The sequence below is a fragment of the Leiobunum rupestre genome, chromosome 7 (genome assembly GCF_980474605.1).
Source record: "Leiobunum rupestre chromosome 7, qqLeiRupe1.1.hap1, whole genome shotgun sequence".
Lineage (NCBI taxonomy): Eukaryota > Metazoa > Arthropoda > Arachnida > Opiliones > Sclerosomatidae > Leiobunum > Leiobunum rupestre.
In genome coordinates, this window is record NC_143390.1 from 42643229 (window position 1) to 42668345 (window position 25117).

At 36.1% G+C, this 25117-nt stretch overlaps 1 protein-coding gene across 2 annotated transcripts in view; it reads left to right on the forward strand.

The window, feature by feature from the left end:
• LOC149936373 (putative peptidase C1-like protein F26E4.3) overlaps positions 1-25117 on the forward strand; it is a 110658-nt gene that overhangs the window by 52220 nt on the left and 33321 nt on the right. For both annotated transcript variants that reach the window (XM_090180943.1, XM_090180941.1), the window contains one exon: positions 4255-4588. In XM_090180943.1, the coding sequence (XP_090037069.1) occupies positions 4288-4588 (301 nt within the window). In that variant the 5' untranslated portion in view covers positions 4255-4287. The remainder of the gene's footprint in view (positions 1-4254; positions 4589-25117) is intronic.

Below are 25117 nucleotides of genomic sequence, written 5' to 3' on the forward strand. Positions count from 1 at the left end.
GAACACTTTGAAAACTATATTAAGAAAAAGAATCGCCATTAAATTATCCAATATTTAATCTCTTAAGAAAATTTTAACGGCTTTCCTGTTAATGAGTCCCTCTTAATTCCTGTTTTGAAAAATAAGCGAGCTTGCTCATTAAGTATTTAGATCGGCTTAAAGCGTCTAGAGCTCATCTTTAATACCTCGCTGCGAGTCCATTGTTCTTCGTCAAAGTTTAATTAATGGCGTCACAGCGTTGCCACTTAAAATAATAATGGTAAACCACCGCTTTATCGCCCAACCTGATATTAAAACTGCCCACGAATTAGAATACATCCTCTTAACCCTACTTTTCGTTTTCTTACAAATTTTCTTCTTCCGCTCCTCGACGTAGGTCCGGGAGTTTCGACGTGCTCGAGAAAGTGTTGCTTGTGGATGCAGGGGGGGGGGGGTTAAAGTTTGTGGGGAGGGAAGGAACTGGAGATGAATTGTGCCCGTCTTCTTAAACCCAAGGGCTAATTACCAATTACACGCTTTAAGAAAGACAGAGAACTCATAAATTAACGAAGACGCTTCTGGTGCTGGCGCTACTGGCGCTCTGCACGAACCTCGGATGGACTGATATTATTCACGCCCCTTTCCCCCCCAACAAACACCAGGATGTATGTAATCTCATTCATAATGCATGGACGAAGCGGGCCTTGCCAATTAAAAACAAAAAAGTTAATAAAAGGGATATTTTTCTTATCTCTGATATTATCTTTGTGTACAATCTCAAGAAAGTTCCTCCGCGTAGACCGTAATTAGCTTTATTTTATAACGTCGTATTTTTAATCCCCATCGACCGCGCTCATATCTGTGTCTTGGAATTTATCCGCTGTCTCTTTTAAAATTGAACCATTTGGGGGTCTTTATTTTATTATCAAAATATAAACGTTGCATATATTTAGAAAGAGCGTTTCTTCATTTATAACAATGATGTTTAAAATAGTAACAATATAGTTTCAAATTTAACGATTTTGTTTTATAATTTTTTAGAAGTATTGGACAATACTATTTTTAATAGTTAAATTATTTTTATTATTTTTATTTTTTTGTAATACCTGGTTTTATATCTAATTATTTTTTAGGGATTTTTTATGGAACTTAAAAAATTAAAATCTTTTGTTATGTAAAATTAGGCAAAATGTCGGTGATGTTTTTAAAATACTTCATTTGTATTTGAAACCCATTTTTCTATAATTTTTAAAAGCAATATTTCTTTAACTTCCTATAATACGTTTGGTAAATTTACTTTATTATTAGAATTTTAAAGGTTTTCATTAAAAGTAATTTTATAAAAAGTTTTATAAAGCAAGTGTCCTCTTTACGGTAGTGTTATTACCAAATTTCGTCCGCTAACAGATATTAGGTAGGAATACCTAGTATATTTTTTTACCAAACTAGGCAGTGAGACCAGCTAATCGTATCGATTTCCTAAAACTTTCCAGTATAAAAGATAATTATTTTACATATATTCAATAAGTTATTTTCCATTTTAAAACTTAAAGTTTAGACCAGTCTTCACTCAAACGTTTGTTTTCTGAAAGGCCATTCAAACCACTTAGAAGACCTCGCGGCCGCATTCCTGGATGAATTATAATTAAAATTTAACCCATTTCTAAGTGACATCTCAATTAGGCGCTTCATTGCGCTGGCCCCTTACTCGCTATATAACGTATCTAGTTAAAATCGAGCTGACAGCGAGGCAGTGGGGAGGGCCAAAGGGCGTCCGCGCGAGCTGAGGCGGCGCTAATCAAAGGCTGTCGAAAAGAGCTTCTGACTCTTCGCGGACATTTGATTGACACGGACCCAAAATAAGCTCCGATATCGCCGTGGGAAGTCCTCGGGGCTTAGCTAACATTGACGGATAATATTCAACTCACTCCTCTCATTATCCATTTTACATCCTCGTAATAAAAATGATGGATCATTTCGGGGTTGGATTAATTTTTCGGATTCTTTTAAATGTTCTCCACTTTCAACGGGATTTCAATTTTTAGATTTTGACGTGGTGGGCTTACGCGTGACGATGGACTTGTAATTTTGTAGTAAAGGGTCTCTGGTATTTGGGGATTAAACCTTCACGACTACGGCTTGGAATGTCACCACTTATTGTTGTTGTTAGGTAAGGTTTTTATTTCGTCTTTAACACCACACAAAATGCCATCCTTTCTCGTGGCACATTTTACTCTGCAGTCGTAATTTGAGTAGTTATTATATCAGTTTTCAGACGGCGCTTATAAAATCGCGCTTAGATATGGCTTATAAATATATAATTTATAATAATATATATATATATTACATAATAGTACATAATAGTATATAATATATATTTATAATAATAGTATATAATATATATATATATATATAATGGTATACAGGTATAATAATATAAATAATAATATAATATATAATAATATATATAATATGTAATTTAAATTGCATATTATATATACTATTATGTAATTTACATTGCATATTATATATAATATTATGTAATTTACATTGCATATTATATAGAATATTATTTAATTTACATTACATATTATATATAATATTATTTAATTTACATTACATATTATTTGATAGGATGAAAAATTTAATAAAAACCCTATTTTACAAGCCTCATCTGAAACGCGTATACTTCTGCAGTGGTTAAAAGATGTTTCGTCAAGCTAGCTGGACAGTTTTCTCAAATATTTTAGTACCTCTTCATTTATACGTTTTGTGCAAGTGCATTGACTGACACCCCATCTACTATCAGAAAATAAAAACATTTAATGTGCAATTGCCTCTCCTCCACTTTCTTCTACAAAACTGTCATGGATGGCGCCACAATAAATATTGAAATAGCGTATTGTTGAAATTTCTATGGATCTTTTCTTAACCTATCTACAAAAATTAAAACTTGTAGAGGCAACGAAATAATCATCAAATCCTTCGTTCCAACTTCCACGCGTATCATTGTTACAGGTATAATAACCAACACCAAGCACGTAGATATAGAAAGTCTAAGGAGGGGGATGGGTTATAACACAACCAGATAAAATCGCGAGCGTAGCGAGCGCGAAATTTTTCGTTAGCAATAACCCATATTTAAAGTGCTGGCTAGACTCGGGACGAGTGACAATGACATTTCCGCACGTGTATCAAACGACATTTTTAATACATTTGCGAGAAAATGATAATATTAATGATCCTATTAATATATTAATATATGTTACTGTGCTGCGTTGCGGATATTTCAATTCATTTTTACGTCTTACTGTTTATTTCTTAATGTTGCGCTCCTTTCGTAAGAAAGGAATCGGGTCCTAAGGGGGGTTTGAACCCCCTAAACCCCCCCCCTTATATACGTCCTTGACCAACACATTGATAATTTATTTATTATACTCGTATTATTAATTATTATGATATTAACTCTGCATTATTACTGCATGGAACATAGCATTTGGATGCAGTGAAGTGTTACGAATGAAAAGGTTTAGTCACAATTGATGACAGGGTTCGTACCCGACCTGGAATAGTCCGGGAATTTGAAAATGTTTCCAAAAAGTCAGGGAAAAATCAAGCAAATAAACTTTTGAAAGTTGTGTTAGAAATACATATTAAATATTTTACCTCAAACCATTCATTTATTTTACAAAAATGGCCAAAGAAAACCTGTAAAATTCGGGGAAATTTATATCGGATATTTTGTACAAACCCTGCCATTTTCATTGTTCATTTTTGTTACTTTTCTATCGGGGTACTAAGCTCTAAAAACATTGATTCACGGCTTTTGAAACATCAATAGCTCGGGATAGCGGTATTGGGGTCTCTCTAAAATAACGAAGACTGGCTAATCCTTCGGGTTTCTTTTCATCTTTGGAAGCTCGCTTTTAACACGTGTATCTGTCTCCAGTCCGCTAGAAAATTGCCATTGTGGGGTGGCGTCGATTGATTGAGCTGTTTTACAGAACGCCGACCCCAAAAAAAAGACGGAAAAATCTCCCAGAAACAGAGAGGGTCGCGTCTGGTCAAGCGATTTCACAGACAGTGTCCCCCTCGCCACTCGCAACCTCTCTTTATCCTCGCTTTATGGATGTTGGGGTTGGGTGGGAATCGAAAGAAAAAATATCTTCTGTCAATAAGCGTTCTTCCTCTCGGATGACTGACTTCCTTTTTACAACAAGACCAAGAACACTCGCTCTCTCTCTCTAAGAAAATCTTCTCTTCGTTTCTTTGTAGTTTTGGGACGGTGGTGGAAGCAACCTCCGCTCGATGGCCGGGACTCTAGACTATCGGCTGGCCCTGACCTTCTTGGTCATCTCGGCTTGCTGCATGGTGGCTCTCTCTCAGAACTCTGCCCACGACGACTTATCGGACATTCAGGGCAATTACTGCCGAACGAGACGCCCCGAGACGTGCTGCCCCAACCGGGACGACGGCTGCAGCGTCCCCATCCTGGGCACCCTTTGCTACTGTGATATGTTCTGCAACAGGACCAGGTCGTCCGATTGCTGTCCGGATTTCTGGGAACATTGCATGGGCATCGCTCCGCCAGATCCGTACGTCAGACCACGTAAGTACTTTTCTCATTTTCTACTTTTGTAGTTAAAGGGTCTACTGACCATGAGAGTACCCGATGTGTTTATTGCCGATTTTGTTCAAAGTCGGCCGTAATGTAGACCTATATGAAATTTCCCAAAAGGAGACGTTGCACTACCCATTCGATTTGCTATGGCAACCGAAAATGTTTTTGATTACTTAAAATATAAAATCTCCATTTAAGAAAGCATGAAAAATTAAAAAAAAAATTAAAATCACGAAATATGTAATTTGAACCACATTTAGGTAAATTGGAACATTTTTGTGGTAAAATTGTAACATTTTTTGGGTAAAATAAGGAAAAAATCTTATTTTTGTTTTTGGTTGCCATAGCAAATCGAATGGGTAGTGCAACGTCTCCTTTTGGGAAATTTCATATCTCATATAGGTCTACATTACGCTTGACTTTAACCAAATCTGCAATAAACACCTCGGGTACTCTCCTTGTAAGTTCCCGCGCCACCCTCGCAACCCTCACGCAATCCCCGAAAATCCCAGAAAACGATTGTTCAGTTTATCGAAGAGGAGGAGCTACTCGACTTTGCAACCTGAAATTTCAAAATCCGGTGTGTTCCTTTAAAATTCGTATTACCTAGACCATCCTGACGTCATAAAGTCAACTTTAGCCCACTGACTTATATCACGATCACCTCACACGGGTTAAAAACCTAATAATAGCTCGTGATTAATTAGGAGGACATATTTTCTCTGGCGTCAGCGATGGCTGTTGTTATAGTTCGGCCGCCTCCATAAACACGGGATATGGTTTATTTGCGAAGGGTCGCTCGTTTTAACCGTATGACAAACGTTCCTGGGCGGCCGCTGGTCCCTCATTAGCGCATCTTGCTCAATTTATAGCCTCCCAAGTTTATTTATACAACGGAGAGTAGATAAAGGGTTTAAATCGAGAAAAGGGGGATGCTTGAAATGGCGGGAATTTGGTTAATTCGCGTTGTTTAGACTTGGTCTCGAGCTTGTATAACTGAAGTCCTTAATTTCCCTTACTCTGTCGCCTTCGTCCCACTGGTTTGTCACGTTTCGAGAGCGTGTCCTCCTTACTTGGCATCGTGTAGGCGACTTCCCCCTTTATACTAGACTATCTCGCGCGCTGTCCGACTAAATTAAGTAGAAAATATTGAGACTTGGATTAACATAATAAGCTGAACCACTTAAAGTTGCAGTATGTATTAGATATAAGAATGCTTCTGAAGATATTTGCATCCTTCGTTTTACTTCGGTCTGTTTGCTATTTGGCAATGGATGCTAACAGTCACTGGCCACGCTGCGTATGCGATTCAGTCAAGTTAGAAAACAATAATACCATTTAAGTAACGGTTTGAATATTTGAGTGCACCTTTCCTCAGATGAGATTGAGGAATATGGAATGGGATTTTATTGTTTCTACTTCGATTAACAGGTGACTTGGAGTCAAACGAAAACAAATACCCATGAATTTAGACCACTGAAATATAGGCTGCTAAACATAATATAGTTATTTGATTTTGGATTATAATTCCAGTCTATATGTAATTCCATAATTTCCCCTTCCATAAAAACTGGTATAGGTTAAAGGTAATAGTGAGTGTAGGGAGCTGGTGGCTCGCGTGGCATGCTGGGCTTGCCACCACCCTCCTACGCATTGTAACCCGGCCACCTGAATTAATGGCTTTAAAAGTCGCTTGATGACTTAGGCCTAAGGTGGTGCCTTGGGTATTAGCCTAGCTGATTAGCCTAGCTGATTATTATTGCTAGAGTAGAGTAAACTCAATTTATTGGAACATAATTGGAATATCTAGCCAACTCATAAATTACCTTGGTTAAAGGTTAGGTCGAGTCAGGGCCCGGTTACAGGCTAGCCAATATTGTAGTATTGTTAATTTTTCCGGAAAAATAAAATCCGGAAAATTTTCCGCAAATTGGAAAAATTAAAATTTGAAACATAAATTACTTTTTAAGGGTTTTTAATTTTTTAAAATTTTTATCGATATAAAATGTCTAATAACAGTAAACATATTACAAAACATTAATAGTGTTACATTGTTAATAATTTTAAACTTTAAAGCTAGTCCGAAAGGGGCCGCCGGAACGGGTGCCTACTAAAACTATCTGACTATTTCCAAAAAAAACCTGGGGCCCGAAAATCCTAGCGCCAGCCCTGGGTGTACACAATTTAATAATAAATATAAATAATCAGCTAGGCTAATACCCAAGGAAGTTGCTAGCCCCTCGATTGACAACCACCATAAGGACCGTTGTTGCCAAAGACAATTTATTCGCGGATAAATTAGCGCCTTTTATTTTAGAGCGTCTTAAAAGCTTTAATCGCGGAGATTAAATGGCAGCGTCGGGGAGATAGAGAGAGGAGCGCGTACGATGTATACTATAATTTTAATTTCCGTACGCTAGATGGCGTTAATTAATTTTTATCGCCGTCGTTATAAAGTTGAAATATTTTTGTCCTTTCGTCGTCGACGGTTTAATGACATTTCTAGCGACGACGGTTCACTTATCACATCCCTGTTCTACAGCGAAGGGGTTAGCTGGGAGACCAGAATGCTTAATTACCCTTACTTGTAATAATTATTAATAATATTAATAATAATGTTTGATAAGAATCGATGTAATTGGGACGCTAACGAGTTTCTAATTATCGCGACGGCGGTCAGAGGCGGGTCCCGGCCGCTCTTTAATTGTTCGAGGTGACGCCACGAATCCTGCCAAACGACCTACAAAGTACTTCTCTATGATACCCATTTTCAAAAGATTCTTTACCGAAGACCAAAAAAAAACCCCGATTCTAGATTAAGTTGTTATCGCCCCTTTTGCATTAACCCGGAAATGTTTTAATTATTTTGTTCATTCGGTGTTTATTTACAAATTATGTTATTTTAAATTTTATTGGGGTGTCATCTATTTTGTTCATTCGGTGTTTATTTACGAATTACGGCTAGGCGGAGTAATACAAGCGGTAATTATTGAGCCGTGATGCGGCCTACACATCGGCGTTTAGCGGGACCTAAACATTTTACTAAGCTGCTTAAATTATCCTGTATCGTTCTTAAAAAGGCCTCAGGCTTGTTGCCAGCAGGTTATAAACATAGCTCATTAGTATTATTATTGTTATTATTATTTATCTTTTCTGATAGTAGATGGCGCTTCATTTTCGTAGTGGTGTATTCTGATTATATTGAGGCTCTTTCTCCCTTGTAATACAATTTCGCTTGAACTAAGGCCGCATTGAATGAGCGTATAAAGGTGGTAATTTTCAAAACAAAGTGTAAACATTGTAAATGAGTCTTATTCATATTATTATTATTGTTGTTGTACCGAGGAAACAAACGTTGAAAGTTGCTATAATGAAACAGAAACATCGTAATTATAATAAAACTTGTTCAAAGTGGTAACTTGGAGCTAGCTAACTTAATTTTATAAGTTATTGTATTCCGTTGCATAAATGTTTAAGGGGGAAGACTACAGTGGCCATTGTCTACTTTCGCGCTATTTCAAGCTGAACTCTTTTAATTTTGTATTTTAATTGAAAAAAATAATATTTAAGTGTAGAACAGCCTCTTGTTTAGTGAATAGAATAATTTTGACAATTTTAAATTTTAAAGTAATTAGGTTATTACGTTTTAATTCGGACCCCCGGAGCTAAACAATTTGGACAAGCGCCCAAACTATCCATTAGTTAGGACCTTATATCTCGTTAACTATTAATATTAGAATTATTAAAATTATTTTAAGCACTAGAGGAAGGTTCAGCCTAATAATAAAAATATAATTCAATTATGTAATTGTTAAAACAGAAACGTTCAGCTTGAACGAAAAAGAGGCTTTAACTGTATTCTTCCCGAAATTCTTGGCCAAATTTCAAAAATTAAATTAGGTTTTCATATAATGTCTACGGTTTTATTTTTTTTAAAATTCCTTAAGCCACAAGCAAAGCAAACCGTTTAAAACGTTAATTTAATTAAAGATGAGGGTCAGCTTGAACGAAAAAGAGGCTTTTATTGTATTCTTCCCCCTTAATAGGCCCTATCTCATTTCTAACATCATTTATAAGTTTGAGACTCATTTGACAAACAATTTCGAGTTGGATGCAATTAGAAATTTTGTATATTATTTTCTATCTAATTTCTGGGACACTCCTTTGATGAAGTTAAATCGCCCTGTCTGACGTCAATATATCCTGAATATTTAAATTATTATTCAAATGACGTATCTGGTGTTATTCGCGTAGTAAGAACAGCCTATAGGCTAATAATCGTAACGCCGAAGCAGCCGGCCCAAAGTTCAATCAACCAAAAAAAGACCAGTTTTCAGAGTCAAAAAGAAATTGTATTTTGATAAAGTTTTCGAAACGTTTTTCGGGATATACTAGATCGCGGTTATTAAGACCTTGCCTGGGGCCGCAGCCCCCATCAAGGACGATCCCAACAGATTGCTTCCCCCCTTTCATTTCGAAACGCTTCGTTTTTGAATTAAAAGAAAAAAGGTGTCTATATAGCTTAGCTCTGCGGGCTTGATTTTATTCCAAGATACAGCCGAATACTAGTTATATGGTTACCCGATATGGAAATATCTCGTAGACTGTACCCTCGTGCTGGCTTCGACCTCGCTGTAGGATGACTGAATTTTTAACTGGATTGGGTAGGGCGTTTTAATATGGAAAAAGAGTGGAGCTCGACCCCCCTGGCGGAAGCCTGTTATCAGTTTAATTACCAGGGGCAAAGGACTAATTATGCGAGAAAGCAAACGAGAGATGGCGCTAAAGTAGCTTCTACTCCCCCTCTCCCGATAAACCCCAAAAATCTAACATTAAAAAATTCATAAAGCTGCCACATTTTAAAAACTGAGTTAGGAGCGTTATAAAATTAAATTAAAGGCTTGATGATAAAAATAGGAACTTAGTTAACTATAGTTATTAGTGGGGTTAAATAAGGCGTTTCACGGCATTTCCTTAGCCTAAAACGACTTGTAGAGTCCCAAGGCTTGGGAAATGTTTAATGCGCTCCTAGGCGTATTTTGCCTTCTTATTTACAGGGAAACAAACATTTCGAGGGAAGCCATTAGAGGTTTGATTTTAAAGGCCTAGGTTTGCTTCTGCCTGTCCCCCTTTAAAATAACTTGCCTGAAAAGCAAATACCCTGGTGGTGGGCCAACCGTTTATTCCCATTCGACCGAAATCCCATTCGACCGAAATCCCATTCGACCGAATCCCATTCGACCGAATCCCATTCGACCGAAAGAATTTTAAAATGTAGCCCAATTGGCGGGGTGATTTGGTATTTTATTTATAAGGTATGTACTATCGAAGATCCATGTTTAGGTTAGGTTAGGTTAGGTTAGGTTAGGTTAGAGTTAGAGTTAGTTAAGTTTGCTATTTCAGTTTTGGTTCAGTTACTTTTCTTGACTAGGTGAAGATAAAAATAAAATTCATGCTCATTCCATTTTATTTTCCAATTTATATAGCAGCGTTCGGTCGAATGAGACACATAAAAACCGCACGTTTCGGCGGAATTCGGTCGAATGGGACACCTCAAAAACCGCCTTCGATCGAATGGGATTTCGGTCGAATGGGACTAAAGCGGGCCAACAGGTTCAGCGGTTGGCCTACCACCAGGGTATTTGCTTTCAGGGAAGTTAATTTAAGGGGGACAGGCAGAAGAAAACCTAGGCCTTTAACGCTTTCATTTATACTAGATGGCGCCAATTTAATATTATTGACGGGAAGGAAATAAATTAAAAACTACTTGAAACACTATTTTTCGTTTTACGTCTAAGCGATAAACAAATGAACTCAGGAGACATTCCGTATATTTTTGTTTCAAACTGTTGGTGCCATCTGGTATGACTTCGGGTATTTAAAAGTCTTCTCCTTTGAATAATTTATTTGTGGAAGACGAGCTCGTTTTCAAGACTCGTGTGCAATTGTAATCCCTGAAAATAAACCTTTCTCGTAACGGACACTGCATTTAAAGTTCCCTTTTAACTAGGTGAATAATTTAATCAGTCTAATTCGTGTCCCTTTAATCGAATTTAAAGAATAAAACCAGCTAATTAGCTTCTTTAATGGGGACAAAGGAAATCCATTAGAGTTCCCAATTTGTTCTCTAAAAACTACGTTAAAAATTCGGAGATACCTCTTATATTATATTTACGGAACAATCCTTTAAGAAAATTGTTCAAAACCAATTACAATACGCAATTTCATCCGGCCACCGGTTATTGGCTTTACAAGTCACTAGTTGACTAAGGCCTGTGTGGTTCCTTGGGTATTAGCTTAGCCATAAGTCTATAATATTGTTCCATAAGTTTGTCACTTTGGGGAATATTTTACTGAGAGATAGTAACGGAGTGACGTCATCGCAAGAAGAAAATCTCCCCCTAGCGTGGCACTGGCAAAGACTACGTGTGACGCGGGAACAAGCAGACGCAAAATGGCGCCTAAGCCCGTAATGCAGTCCGTCTTGTGAATAGCTCTCACAAGGAGACGACCCGAGGTGATAATCACCGATTTTGTTCAAACTCGGGTATTATGTACACCTCCATGTACGTTAAAGAACCTTCGGGGGAAAAGTTGCGACGGGCTTTCGTTTTGCCATGGCAACCGAAAACGTTTTTGACAACATGATTTGGAATTATTTCCATTGAAAATAACATGGGAATCTGAAACCTTTAAAAAAATGTAAAAATTTTAAAATTTCAAAACCGTTAAAAATACATTTAAAATTGATTTTAAAAATTTAATTTAATCAAGTTTAAATGCAATTTGGTCAATTTGGGGACCCTTAAAATCCTTCAGATTCCCATGTTATTTTCAATGGAAATAATTCCAAATCATTTTGTCAAAAATGTTTTCGGTTGCCATGGCAAAACGAAAGCCCGTCGCAACTTTTCCCTTGTATGTTTTTCAAGTTACATGGAGGTGTACATTATACTCGACTTTGAACAAAATCGGTGATTATAACCTCGGGTCGTCTCCTTGTCAGTAAACCTTTTGCATGTGAAGAATAGGAAGTGTCACACTTATGTGTATTGTTATACACTTATGGTATTAGTATATGTCATTGAAACATCTACCTTCGCAGGCTCCCGCTGAGTTTTTGCAATTCGTTCCAGAATAAAAATAATTGGGATTTTCTAAGACTATTACAGAATGAAAATATGATCTGTATATTAGTAAATTTTTACAGTCGGAATATTTTGAGCAGTGGTGCGGTGTATCTTGATAATTCTTCCCATTAAAAAGTAGCCTACGAAGGTAATAATCAGCTAGGCTAATACATGTTATCTCTAATGGATGGATATATTTCGCTGATGGCTGTCTATGTCTGGAGCGAAAAATAAAGAAAAGCAAGAGCTTCTAATTAATATTTCGCTGTTCGAATTCAGTCCCGCGGGCTAGTTTCGCTCGTCGAAAAGAAAGGAGGCTGAGCTAGAAAAGTGATATCCGAAACAGACACTGACCACCAAGACGAAGATTAATCTATGGATCGATAAACTTCGAGTTTAAAGTATACGTCGAAATTCCTTCGAACGTCAACCTCGAGACGCTGCCTTTGAACAGCGCTAATCGAACCACTATAAAACTAAAAACTCCGCGTTAAGACGTCGCATTCGACCTTTGATATTAGGAAAACATTTAAGAACTCCGTAAGACTGTATAAGTAGTTGTGTAATAGAAAATTGGACGCCAATTTTCGGCTCGACAAAATAGCTCGAAGGGGTGCAACTTTCTTTCATGTACGTATTTGCTCTCGGTTACTTTCAAAGTTTGTTATTTATTTTTGGTTGAGTAAGTTTTCGATACACAATAGGGTAGAAACGGGGTAGAATAGTGTAGCGTCTCTGTCCGTTTATCGCGAGGAAGTAACTTGATAAAGGAGCGGGCTTAAAAATTGTTTTCTAAGCGACGAACAAATATTTGCATTCGGTTTTGACGTTCGCCTTTTCAGAGTTTTCGAACTTAGCCTCAAGGGGAAAGGTCGACCAAGCGCGCGAGGGAGATGTTCAGCCACTGCACCGTGATACGAACTATGCGAGGCTCGCCCTTTACTCCACACTTTCTCACGAGTCAGTTGTGTTCGTACAATGGAAAACCTTTTCAATTTCATATCCAGCCACATTCCACATTCTTTTCGTGCGGTATTCAAACACTATTGTTGTTTAGCACTCACTATGTTTGAAATTTTGTTAAAAATGCAATATCTCACTTCAGTATATATTGTGGCGCCATCTACGGTAGTATTTCGAAAACAACTACTATTTAAGTTTGGTAGAAATGGGATATTACGTACTCTTTTCTGATAGTAGAAATCACTTTATTGACTATACGCTTGAAATAATTATCAGCTACTCTAATACCCTTGGCAACATCCTAGGCCCAAGTCATCTTGAGACTTTTATTGCCTTTTAATTCAGGTGGCCGGGTTACAATGCGTAGGAGGTTGGTGGCAAGCCCTTTATGCCGCGCGAGACAACAACTCCCTACACTTACTATCACCGTTAACCTCTACAAGGTTTTGTGGAAAGGAGGAAAACCCCTTAAACCAGTGGGGAGAGAGCTTGCAAACTCTACGCGGAAGAAGTTGTTCCGAGTTTGCACCCAGTGGCACAAGTTGGTATTGAACCCGGCGAAGCGAAAGTTCTAACCACTCCGCCACCCTATACCGAAGTGCTGTATTGTACTAACAACATTGGAATAGGCGCTTATATTAAACATCTTCAAGGAAACCACCAAGAAGTAATATTTCCGAGAGCCAGTACTTATTGAAATAATGAAAACTTTTCACCTGTAAACACCGAGGTAAACACAATACCTTCTCGTTTGTTAAGCCTTAATATGTATAAAAAAGACTTGGTTAAAAGGAAACACTTATTGCATATCTTACAGGTCCTGGCACCTAGGAGCAACAAACACAACACCCCACACAAGGAGAACGCAACCCGTCAAAAGTCGTGGATTTTCTTGTGTACGTTTTTCATTGACTAGACTCTTTAGCCTGCTGCCGTCGGAAGGGGAAAATTCAGCGTAAAGGCTCGTGACGCTCGTCCAATGAAATTCGTACACAACCCTTCGTTAGCGTGTTTAAAGGCTAGCTGCCTTCTCCTTGTGTTTGTTGCTCCTAGCTGGCACATGGAAATATTACTTCTTGGTGGTTTCCTTGAAGATGTTTTATTGAAGCGCCTTTTGCTGGATTCTATAGACTTTGTTATCAAAACCTATAATCTTGAACAGTAGTGTATATTTTGTTCAACAATTTTTATCTTGCTATTTTGATGGTAGAAACCTAATTTACTATTTTCAATACAGTCTTTAAAGAGATTTTGTTAACGAAATTTAGAAAAGTAAATGACTCGGCGGTGTAATGGCTGGTTTTCATTAGGGCAAAAACGCCCCGACGGTGAACGTCGACGCGAAATATTCCCGTTGCGTTCACTTTCACCGTTGTGGCGTTTTTGCCCTAGCGTTAACTAGGCTTTAGGCTCTATATTCAACGTACTTATGTTTTTAACATCCATCGCACCGCGTTAAAAAAAATGTTTCTGAAATGACGGCGTCAGTGCATGGCTTCAATTTCAGGACCCTAGATACAATTTGGTTTAATATACCAGGTATATTTAAAATTTGTACCTTTAATGGTTTTGTAGAAAGACAGCACACCGCTGTATATTGGGTAGCATCTTCGTGTTTAAAATGAAAGAACAACGTTTGAGTGTCTGTAATTTCTGGTTTGGCGGAAGGAAAACGGTGTAAGTTTAATGGGTTCCGGGAAACCGACTCTTTCGGGTATATTCGGACTCTCGAGGTTGTATTCATCCATGGCGTAACTGCACTTTGGCGTATCGCTGGGAGAGTTCCACCACGAAACCCCTCAAACGCCTCCGAATTAGAATTTCTAAAGAATTTGGCGCTTTCATTAGCGGCGGTTTCAGAAAGTCTTCCTCCTCAGCGCCATCCGCGGATAAGACCAAAAAGCTCCCTTCTCTTTGCTCGAAAGCCTTCCTTACGGCGCCCTTTTATTTGGTGGACCGCGGGCCAGAATCATCCATTTAAAGCCTCGACAGCCTCGATAGACAGTTTCTTCGAAAGCGGAAGTGACGGTGCGCTCTGTACAGTGGCGATTACGACGGTCATGTCCGCGGGAACGCGATGGTCGGAGGTTGTGGTCGGCCGTATGGTCGGCTTGCTTATTTCGGACCGGCTCTTAGCTTCCCCTCTCAAGGATTGAAGCGGTTTTCGGACTTTTCTTCCGTCCGAACTGTTCGTAGGAGGTGGTGAAGATTTCTGTGGCAAATTACCGCATTTCGGCACGTTCTAAATTTAGCAGGCGGGACTCGGCTCTTCCCAACGGGGGAATTGAATTACCAAGTTTTTAGAGTGCGCTCCGTTTCTTACTTTTCTTTCACTAGCTTCTTTTCTTTTTAAATAATTGTATTTAGCGTGTTCCCGTAGTCTTCCTATTAATGGAAACTCTGGCTGTGGTCGTTGCAAAACTATATATAGCAAAAGTTTTCAATACGAAATTGTTAGTTAGGAGTTTCCATTAGATTATCTATACACGGTTTTTCAAAAGGTTATGCAAAAATTTTAAGGAGTTGTAGGGGGTGAGTTGAGAAGTATGCCCGTTTTTTCCCCATTTTCCTACGATGAGTTAAAAGAGCGCCAGAGAGTTTCAAAGTGTGGCCTACTAGCCCCTGAAAGTAGACTGCAACAAGCACGGGGATGCGCCGCGAATCCAGTAAATGGTTTCCTCCCTGTTATAAAAGGGATTTGTATTTTAATGGGAAAATAAATATTCATTCAAATATTCATTCATGCCGGTTCGGATACCTTTCCTGCTAGAGACGTTGAGCAGCCAAAGCATTACCATCCACTAGTCCATACACTAAATGAATATCCGCCAGTTCTTCCGATTTGAACTCCATTGTTGCAGTTTGAACTTTGAAATTGATGAGAAATCGCGGTCCATCACGACTTTAAATACGGTTTATGTTTAATTTTTTACGCTGGTTACCTCGATTTGTTTACAAAGTCCTTTTTTACCTATCACACGAACACAAACTTTAATGTTCGTATTTTCCTGCTGCTTGGTTTGGCGCTTGTTGCTGCCTACTACTAGGGGCTAGTAGACCAAACTTTGAAGCTCTCTGGCGCTCTTTTAGCTCATCGTAGGAAAATGGGGAAAAAACAGGCATGCTTCTCAATTCACCCCCTAACAACTCCTTAAAATTTTTGCATAACCCATTGAAACACCCCGTATATGGACTATAGTAAATACGCGATATAGTTTGGTCTATCTTCTATTTATCCATTCCTATAGGTTTCGCTGCACCACAAATTTCATCAGTGTCGAATTGATTATATTACACCTTCGTCAAGATATAGATTTATTCCTGAATTAAATATACGTGTGTATCTTATTACTATTGTAGAATTAATTCGTATTTATATTGTTAATCTGAACCGGGAAATATCCCCGAGTAATCAACCTGGCGTTCTTATCGTTCAAATCGGTCGCTAAGCCGGACAGATTCCGTTCTAACGGTATTAAGTTTGGAGCGATTGGGTACTCGAAGCGAGTAACGTACGAGTCGAGATTGAGCGTCGGATAAGCCAAACGGGCTACGATAGGCTGGCTAATCACGCGGCTGTGTTTCCAAGTCCTCCAGGGAAAAGACCGCTAATTGCGCCCGTATCGAAAACTCGCTAAAAGTGTCACTTTCGTTGCCCGTATGTGACAAGATGAAAACGACGCGAGTTCGACTCCCCGAATAGTTTTGAGACGCGTTTTTCCATTTTCTCACGTTCAACCCATTTTATTATACTTAAGTTTCCGAACTTCATTACGGATGTGATACGGTTAATGACTTAATGGGAGAAATATTTTCTATTCATTTGGTATGAAATTTAGCGAAGAATAAAATGATTTTATTTAACAATAGATTAAGGTTAAAGATTTTTCTAAGGACTTTGAGGTGGAATTCCTCAAAAGTTTACTTTTTTTAATTTCCTTGCCAAAACACGTTGATTTGCACGAATTGGCTACACCTACATGTTGTTCTTAATTGCTTTTGTTCAGGGTTGGCAAAATCCTTGTTTTTTTCAAAAAGAGCAAAAACAATGTTTTTTTTTGTTTTAAACAAGATTCATTGTTTTTAACTGTTTTTAAATCAAACAATAAAAAACACATAATAAACAATAAAAACTATGTTTAAAACACGTTTTAAACTATTCATTATACTTATGAATCAGACTCACTAGTAAACTCATTTAAAGAAATATTACGTATCATTAAACGTATTATCATAAGTGGCATAATTACCCTAAGTGTGTCAATAAGATGAATTTTTTAATGATACCTTGTTTAACGAAAGTGACGTAAATGACGTCATTTTTTCCAGTGACGAAATTTACGTCATGTGTTTGCGAAGCGGCGTCTGCGGCGCGAGCATTAAAAATACCATATAGGGTACTTGAACGGAATTCGCGAGTCCTACGTTTCTTTGGTCTGTTTAGAACAAGCTCTAATTGAAGATTTTCTGTGGGAAAGGCTCATATTGGCACACTTGACTTAGGGTAATTATGCCACTTATGGTATTAAAATAAACTCACAGGGAGAAGAACCAAAGAGTACACGCTTATTTAAACGAGCCAAGAATTTCGCTAAGCGTTGTTGACCAACCATTGACGGCCTTAGGGTTTTCGATGCCCCATGCAAATACTACCTAACCTGTAGTAGGGTTTTTAATATAGCTATCATCCTGGAATTTTCGGTCGCATAGTACTAAGAAAAGGGAAAATAGCTAGTTATCCACACATTGTTTTGAGTTTTGGTTTATTGAAATGTGCACGTCTGCAGTCATAAATCATCACAAATAAACAATGTTATAAAAAATAAGAACTTAGATACCTCTATAAACTTAAAACTTCCATCACGTCATAAAATTTCTAAAAAATCGAGAAAGGAGACCGAAATCCCTTAATTTTTATCTAGGAGTGCCACCTAGTCGGTTGTAACCCGATCTGTCCAGACCGGCCGTGTTTCTTGTTACTTAAAACCCGGCACAACCCGACTAAACAGCAATCCAACTTTTATCTTGTGCATAGGTAGTGTCCCAAATAGATGTATATTGGCAGCTATATACATTCTATTTAAACAAAAAGACAAAATTCAATGCGTTCGTAGGATTTTTGCACTGGTAGGAAATTTATGAAATCATATCGAGTCGCTCTTTTCAGATAATCTTAAAATCAAACTACCCGTTATCAATACAATTTACCTTTCTTAGAGCCTTGGAATGGTTTTTATCTACCTTTTCCCTCATATTGAATAACCAAAATCTTACAAAAAAAACAATGAAAATTTACCTTATAAAAAACATGTTTAAAACAGATAGTTTAAAACGTTTAAAACAAATTGGTGTTTGTTTAAAATATTTGTTTTAAACGTGTTTTAAACACTTGTTTTAAACATTTTGTTTAAAACTTGCCAACCCTGCTTTTGTTTCGCGGGCTTTCTATTGCCGTATGTAACAGGGTTATGAAACGTGTGTTATTATTATTCTGAGGTTACGAATAATACCGCTTCGAAAAGTAAAAAAATAAAATGTTTTTTGAATTTCTTAACTAAAAATATTTATGATATTTCCTTTTTATTTCGGTATTTGGGATTTCCCGATATTTTCTGGGATTTATTTCGATGTTTCACAAATATTTCTCAAATTTATCATATATTTATTGGATATTTTCGCATAGTTCTCTGAAGATATGGAAAATATTTCTTATTAGAAATATAGGAAATACTTAAAATATTATTTTTTTATCTAGATTTTCTATATTTCTTTTGGATTTCTAGATTTATCAAATTTCCTATATTTCTTTTGTATTTCTAGATTCCTAAAACTCCCTATATTTCTTTTAGATTTCTAGATTCCTAAAATTCCCTATATTTCTTTTGTATTTCTAGATATTTATCAAATTCCCTATATTTCTATTGGATTTCTAGATTTATCAAATTCCATATATTTCATTTGGATTCCTTGATTCCTGAAATTCCCTATATTTCTTTTGGATCTCTAGATTCCTAAAATTCCCTATATTTCTTTTGGATTTCTAGATTCCTAAAATTCCCTATATTTCTATTGGATTTCTAGATTTATTAAATTCCCTATATTTCTTTTGGATTTCTAGATTCCTAAAATTCCCTATATTTCTATTGGATTTCTAGATTTATCAAATTCCCTATATTTCTTTTAGATTTCTAGATTCATAAAATTCCCTATATTTCTATTGGATTTCTAGATTTATCAAATTCCCTATATTTCTATTGGATTTCTAGATTTATCAAATTCCCTATATTTCTTTTGAATTTATAGATTCTTAAAATTCCCTATTTTATCTATTGGAATTCTAGATTCCTAAAATTCCCTATTTTATCTATTGGAATTCTAGATTTCTAAAATTCCCTACATTTCTTTTGTATTTCTAGATATTTCTAAAATTCCCTACATTTCTTTTGTATTTCTAGATATTTATCAAATTCCCTACATTTCTTTTGTATTTCTAGATATTTATCAAATTCCCTACATTTCTTTTGTATTTCTAGATATTTATCAAATTCCCTACATTTCTTTTGTATTTCTAGATATTTATCAAATTCCCTACATTTCTTTTGTATTTCTAGATATTTATCAAATTCCCTACATTTCTTTTGTATTTCTAGATATTTATCAAATTCCCTACATTTCTTTTGTATTTCTAGATATTTATCAAATTCCCTACATTTCTTTTGTATTTCTAGATATTTATCAAATTCCCTACATTTCTTTCGGGTATCTTGAAATAAAGTTTTTCTATTACTCGCTACACCAGCAGATTTCTGAAAAGGCTCGCACATCGGTTACGAAATGAAGTTGAGATTAGCTTCAACAATGCGGAAGTTGTATCTGGTGCAATTTGATTGAACGCAGCCCCACAAAAATCCAATCAAGCTTTAGAGATAACCCCCTGTAAACTCCTAAAAAATAACCCCAGTTTCGTCATTGTCCGTTAATAACTAACGTATATTAAACCCGCCATATCTCCGAAACTTTGCTATTTTTTTATGGCCCGTGGTTCTCGAAGTGTTTTTCTGACATTTGATGCGCGTGGGTTCTCGAAGCCAGCGTGAGTTTTCGATTTCAAAATTGAGTTGGGCTCTCTTCGAATAAGACGCTCGTCTGATTGCGCAAGAAACGAATACAACCTTTATGGAACATTGGCAGAATATTTGGATTGCATTCTCTTAATTCTTCTCGTACGCCCTCGAGATCGCGTCTTTGACCCTATTCAGTTCCCCTTTCGCTTGATGTTCATCAATTACAAATGGTGGACCACCAGTGTTCTTGCGCGCTCAATTTACCGCGAAACGAATTTGAGGAAAATATTATTATTTTTCGTTCTCGAGAGTTATCTACTGTAACTTTGCTATACCACCCCATTTTGATTTCGCAATTGATCAACCCATTCGTTGATTTGAACGAACGTTTGATTGAAATTCCTTGTAAGGCGTTTTATCGGTAATGAATGTAGATGGTGCGCGGGAATTGCGTATTGTCAAGCGTTTTATGTTGAATTGTTCGGTGATTTTTTTGCTATTTTAATCGATGGTTTTCAATAAACTTCGTGCGTAGTTAAGACTGTGGTCAGAAATATCGCCACCTACCGACTGAGTTTTAAAAAGAATGTGTGAAAGCTGTCTGCTCATTCAAAATTATCTCGATATAAAAGCTGAACGTTTCAGTTAAAGAAAATTCATATTCAAAAGTCATCTGCCATTTCTCCACACATTTAGTTGACAGGTATTAAAGTAGATGGCGCTATCTTTTTTAAGCTCGAAGCCTATAGACCAGTGTACGTTTGTCAAGGGGTAAGATCCATTCGTAAGAGTAACGTCATTAGTGGGTCAATTATTAATTACCATAAGTTGAACCAGATGGCGTCCTCAGGGTAATAATTTTAAATTATATTAAAATGTTAACTTTAACTTAAGTTTGTAGTTTTTACATAAAACATTTCTTAAAATAGTGTTTAAAGTTGGTTTTTTCTAATAAATTGGTAAGTAATCCATCCCTTCCCGATAAAGTTTTAAATGGGCGCCATCTAGTATAAATAAAAGCAATAAAATTGAACTTCTAATGGCTTCATTTTAGATGTTGGTTTCCTTTTAAGCAAGTAAAGCATATTACGTAAATGAAAACGACTATAATTTACTTTAAATAAATAATAATAATTTAAGTATTGTAAGTAAGTAAAGATAATTTAATGGGTCTCAACACTTAATAATGCAAATACCGTTGTAATTTTACCAGAAACTTAATTACAATTAAAAAACAATTTATCATAAAATTTTTACCGTTTTGAAAAATTTTACTTATTCCATACTTCACTAAAATCTCTAAATCATAGCTAATTATCATGAAACATGGTAGCAAATTCTCGCCAGCTTGATCTAAAATCGAAAATCATTTATAAAATCTTAAAATCCACATTAACAATTTGAAATTCCATTTTTCAAACTACATTTACCTTTACATTACTGGTGACTAATCTATTTAATTAGATATTTAAAAAGTATACAATTTAGTATTCATTTTCGTACTAATTGATTGAGACAACTTGTATCGGTTTCGGAAGGTGTCAAAATTAGTTTAATTAGATATTTAAAAAGTACTTAGACAATTTAATATACAGTTTCGTACTAATTGATTGAGACTAGAGATCGGCGTTTGAATAAGAAATTATCCAATTATTTATTTTTATTCATAACCGCAAATAATATACGAAAAAACCGATTCTTTTTGCATGTTAAATCGTTGTTTATTCGTATAAAATGTTCATAAAAAACAATTAATCCAACTTTTTATGGTTAATCGAAATTTTGCCGGTTAATTTATTCGTTCCGCCGACCTCTAATTGAGACAACTTGTATCGGTTTCGGAAGGTGTCAAAATTAGTTTAATTAGATATTTAAAAAGTACTTAGACAATTTAATATACAGTTTCGTACTAATTGATTGAGACTAGAGATCGGCGTTTGAATAAGAAATTATCCAATTATTTATTTTTATTCATAACCGCAAATAATATACGAAAAAACCGATTCTTTTTGCATGTTAAATCGTTGTTTATTCGTATAAAATGTTCATAAAAAACAATTAATCCAACTTTTTATGGTTAATCGAAATTTTGCCGGTTAATTTATTCGTTCCGCCGACCTCTAATTGAGACAACTTGTATCGGTTTCGGTAGGTGTCAAAATTAGTCATCTATCAAAGTATATGGACGCGGAGTGTAGGATTTAACTTATAATTGTTTCGAGTAGGCCCACCACGAAATATATAATTTTCCAATCTTTCGAAATATTGACACACGCCTCGACAGTATGGCCAAGATTTCAATTTTCCGCAAAAAATATCTTCTAGTTTTTAAAGACAGAGTGCGAACAGTACGATTTGGGAGGCCTACCCCGTTAATAATGTTAAGCCGTTCACTAATTTTGAAAACTGTGAACCTTAAAATTTCTTTTAAAAAACGCGGTCGCACCCTCTCTGGTGACGTTAGTTCGCGTATTCCTGTTTCGAAGGGAGGTTTCTGAACTTTTAGCTTCGTTGAATCGTATTTGTAAATTCCGAATACGGAGCGCGTCGAATTATCGGGAGGCTCCTGTGTCTCATTTTCAACACTCCGAGCGCTGCTTTTTTGCCGTAAACCTTGATAATTCTTAAGTGGAAGGGGAAAAAATTGAGGTGAAGCCCATCTTCAAAGGAATTTTCCCGAAACATTTTCCCACAACTTTTTTTTCAAATTTTTTTACTTAATATTTTTTGACCGAAATACTGATACTAAAAATTTAGGATTGCATTTTTGAAAAGGTTTTAGTTAAAAAAATTTAAATAACTCCCGTATAAAACTTTCTTTTAAAATTCAACGTTTTCTTATTTCTAACTTAATTTAAAATCAAAGTAGTACAGGGTGTTCTGAGCTACATGAACTGGCGAATTTTCTAAAAAATAATTATAAAGTTTTGACATTTATATGGACAAAATAATAAATTTAAAATCCTAAAGGGGGAAGAATACAGTAAAAGCCTCTTTTTCGTTCAAGCTTAACAATTACATAATTGAATTATATTTTTCTTATTAAGCTGAACCTTCCTCTAGTGCTTAAAATAATTTTGATAATTCTAATAGTTAACGAGATATAAGGTCCTAACTAAAGGGTAGTTTGGGCACTTGCTCAACTTGTTAAGCTCCGGGGGTCCGAATTAAAACGTAATAACCTAATTACTTTTAAATTTGAAATTGTAAAAATTATTTTAAGCACTAAACAAGAGGCTGTTCTACACTTAAATATTAATTTTTAAATTAAAATACAAAATTAAAAGATTTCAGGTTGAAATAGCGCGAAAGTAGACAATGGCCACTGTAGTCTTCCCCCTTAAGATACACGGTGGCACTTAGGAGCAACAAACACAACGAGAACGCAACTAGCCTTTAAACACGCTAACGCAGTGGTGTGTACAAATTTCATTGAACGAGCCTTTTCGCTGAACGTTTAACAGAAAGGGGGAAGACAATTTCCAATTTTTCCCTTCCAACGGCAGCAGGTGCTAAGGCGTCTACCCAATGAAAATTGTAAACCATGTAAGTACTCGCGTACAAAATTCAGTTAGAATCTCATGGTTCTACAGGAGATTTTTCGGTTTTGGCATCTACGTTTTGGCCACGGAATCAGTAGCATCTACATTTTGTTTCAACTCTATGTTGGGGATAGCGGCCAATGACAAATAACGTGTAGTCAATGACGTCAATCACCACGCTAAAATTCAAATTGTTTCGGCTTTCTACTAATTACTTCTAATTAACAACGAAACGGAAAGCAACGAAACTTGATATTTGGGTATTTTAAACGTACGCGCTTCGATTAATAACAAAATTGAGGCGGTAACGAATAATTTGCTACTTACTCTTTAATTTTTAAATTTTTGGACTCTTTCGAAATATTCCAAATATAATTTGTCAAACTTATAAAATATTCGAAAAGTTAAAGTTAATAAAAACCAGCTATGGACTCTAATGCAGAAACTGTAAAATATCCAACTAGTTAAAAAGACGTATTGCTCCGAGGTCACCGAGGTGCAAATAGGGAAAGTGCAAATATTTATTTTCCACGTAAATTCGTTTGAAATCTTTCAACATATTTGTCCGAATGACTCGACACCTTCCACGAAGATGTTTCTAACTTAATTTCGAATGAATCCTTTTTAAATCGTTCTACGTGAGTGGAATAATTTATTTCACATCTGAATGGTCGCTTCTGTATTGGAACATTTCTCGTAATGTCAACGTATTGGGACGGGGGACATTTTTCCATTCGCACGTGTTTATATTTAATTTGGCACCTCTCATTTTCTTCCCTTCTTCTCAGCGCGGTCGCGGGGTTGCAACATTCTAATGAAGCCTCCGCGAAAAGCTTCGGGACACGACGATTTAAGAAGGTAGGAGCGTGTCTCACTCGTAAATTACATAGGTCCGACACCTTGAGCGTTTCGAGGCAGAACTAAATCGTCGAAACTTTATGGCTTTCGGTGCGCGATTTCGCTTACGGCCGAGCGTTACCAAGAAATATTACCTTTTCCCATTATTGCCATAACGATATTTCATATTTTAAGAACTTAAAATTTGTTTTTGAAATGACATTTCAGTTCACTTAAAAACATTTTTACCTCTCCGAGGGGACTTTGTACCCTAGGAGGGGTTATACAACCACCGTGTCTGTCTGTCTGTCAGGCCTGTGAACGCGTTCGCATTTTCGGGGCAAAGGGTAATCACTGCGTACCCAGTTTCTTAGAATCAGGGAAAAGATTTTTCCAAAAGCGCCCTCTTTTTGTCATTGGGTTAGTGCTCGGCATTCGATTAATTTTTATCCATGAATAAAATAAGTTCAGCTATATTTAAATAATATTTATTTAAATAACCAATAGTTGAATAAAAATTGTAAAATGTTTAAATAATCGAAAGTGAATAAGCCTATTATTTAAATAAAACAAACAATTATTTAAATAAATGCCACTTTTATTCAAATAAATGCTTGGTTGCGTAAAAAACATAATTAAATAAGTTAAAATTATATTCTTTTTACCAACGTTTTTTAAATAAATCGGAAAATTTGTGGATAATGAATAAACAATTCCGAACACTACTCACGATTCACGGATTGTTCGCGTAAGGTCGTGAGTTAAATATTAAGATAATTTCAAAAATAGGCCTAAGAGTCTGGGAATTTTAAGAATTTGTAAAAAGTCAGGTAGAAGTAGGGAATTTAAATTTTATTTTTAAATCTTTAAAATATAAGGTTTGTTAGGGAGTTTAAATTTCATTTTTAAATCTTTAAATTTTATGAAGGTGATGTAAAAAAATCTAAGGTTTGTTAAAGGTCCACAAAATTGTTTGAAAAA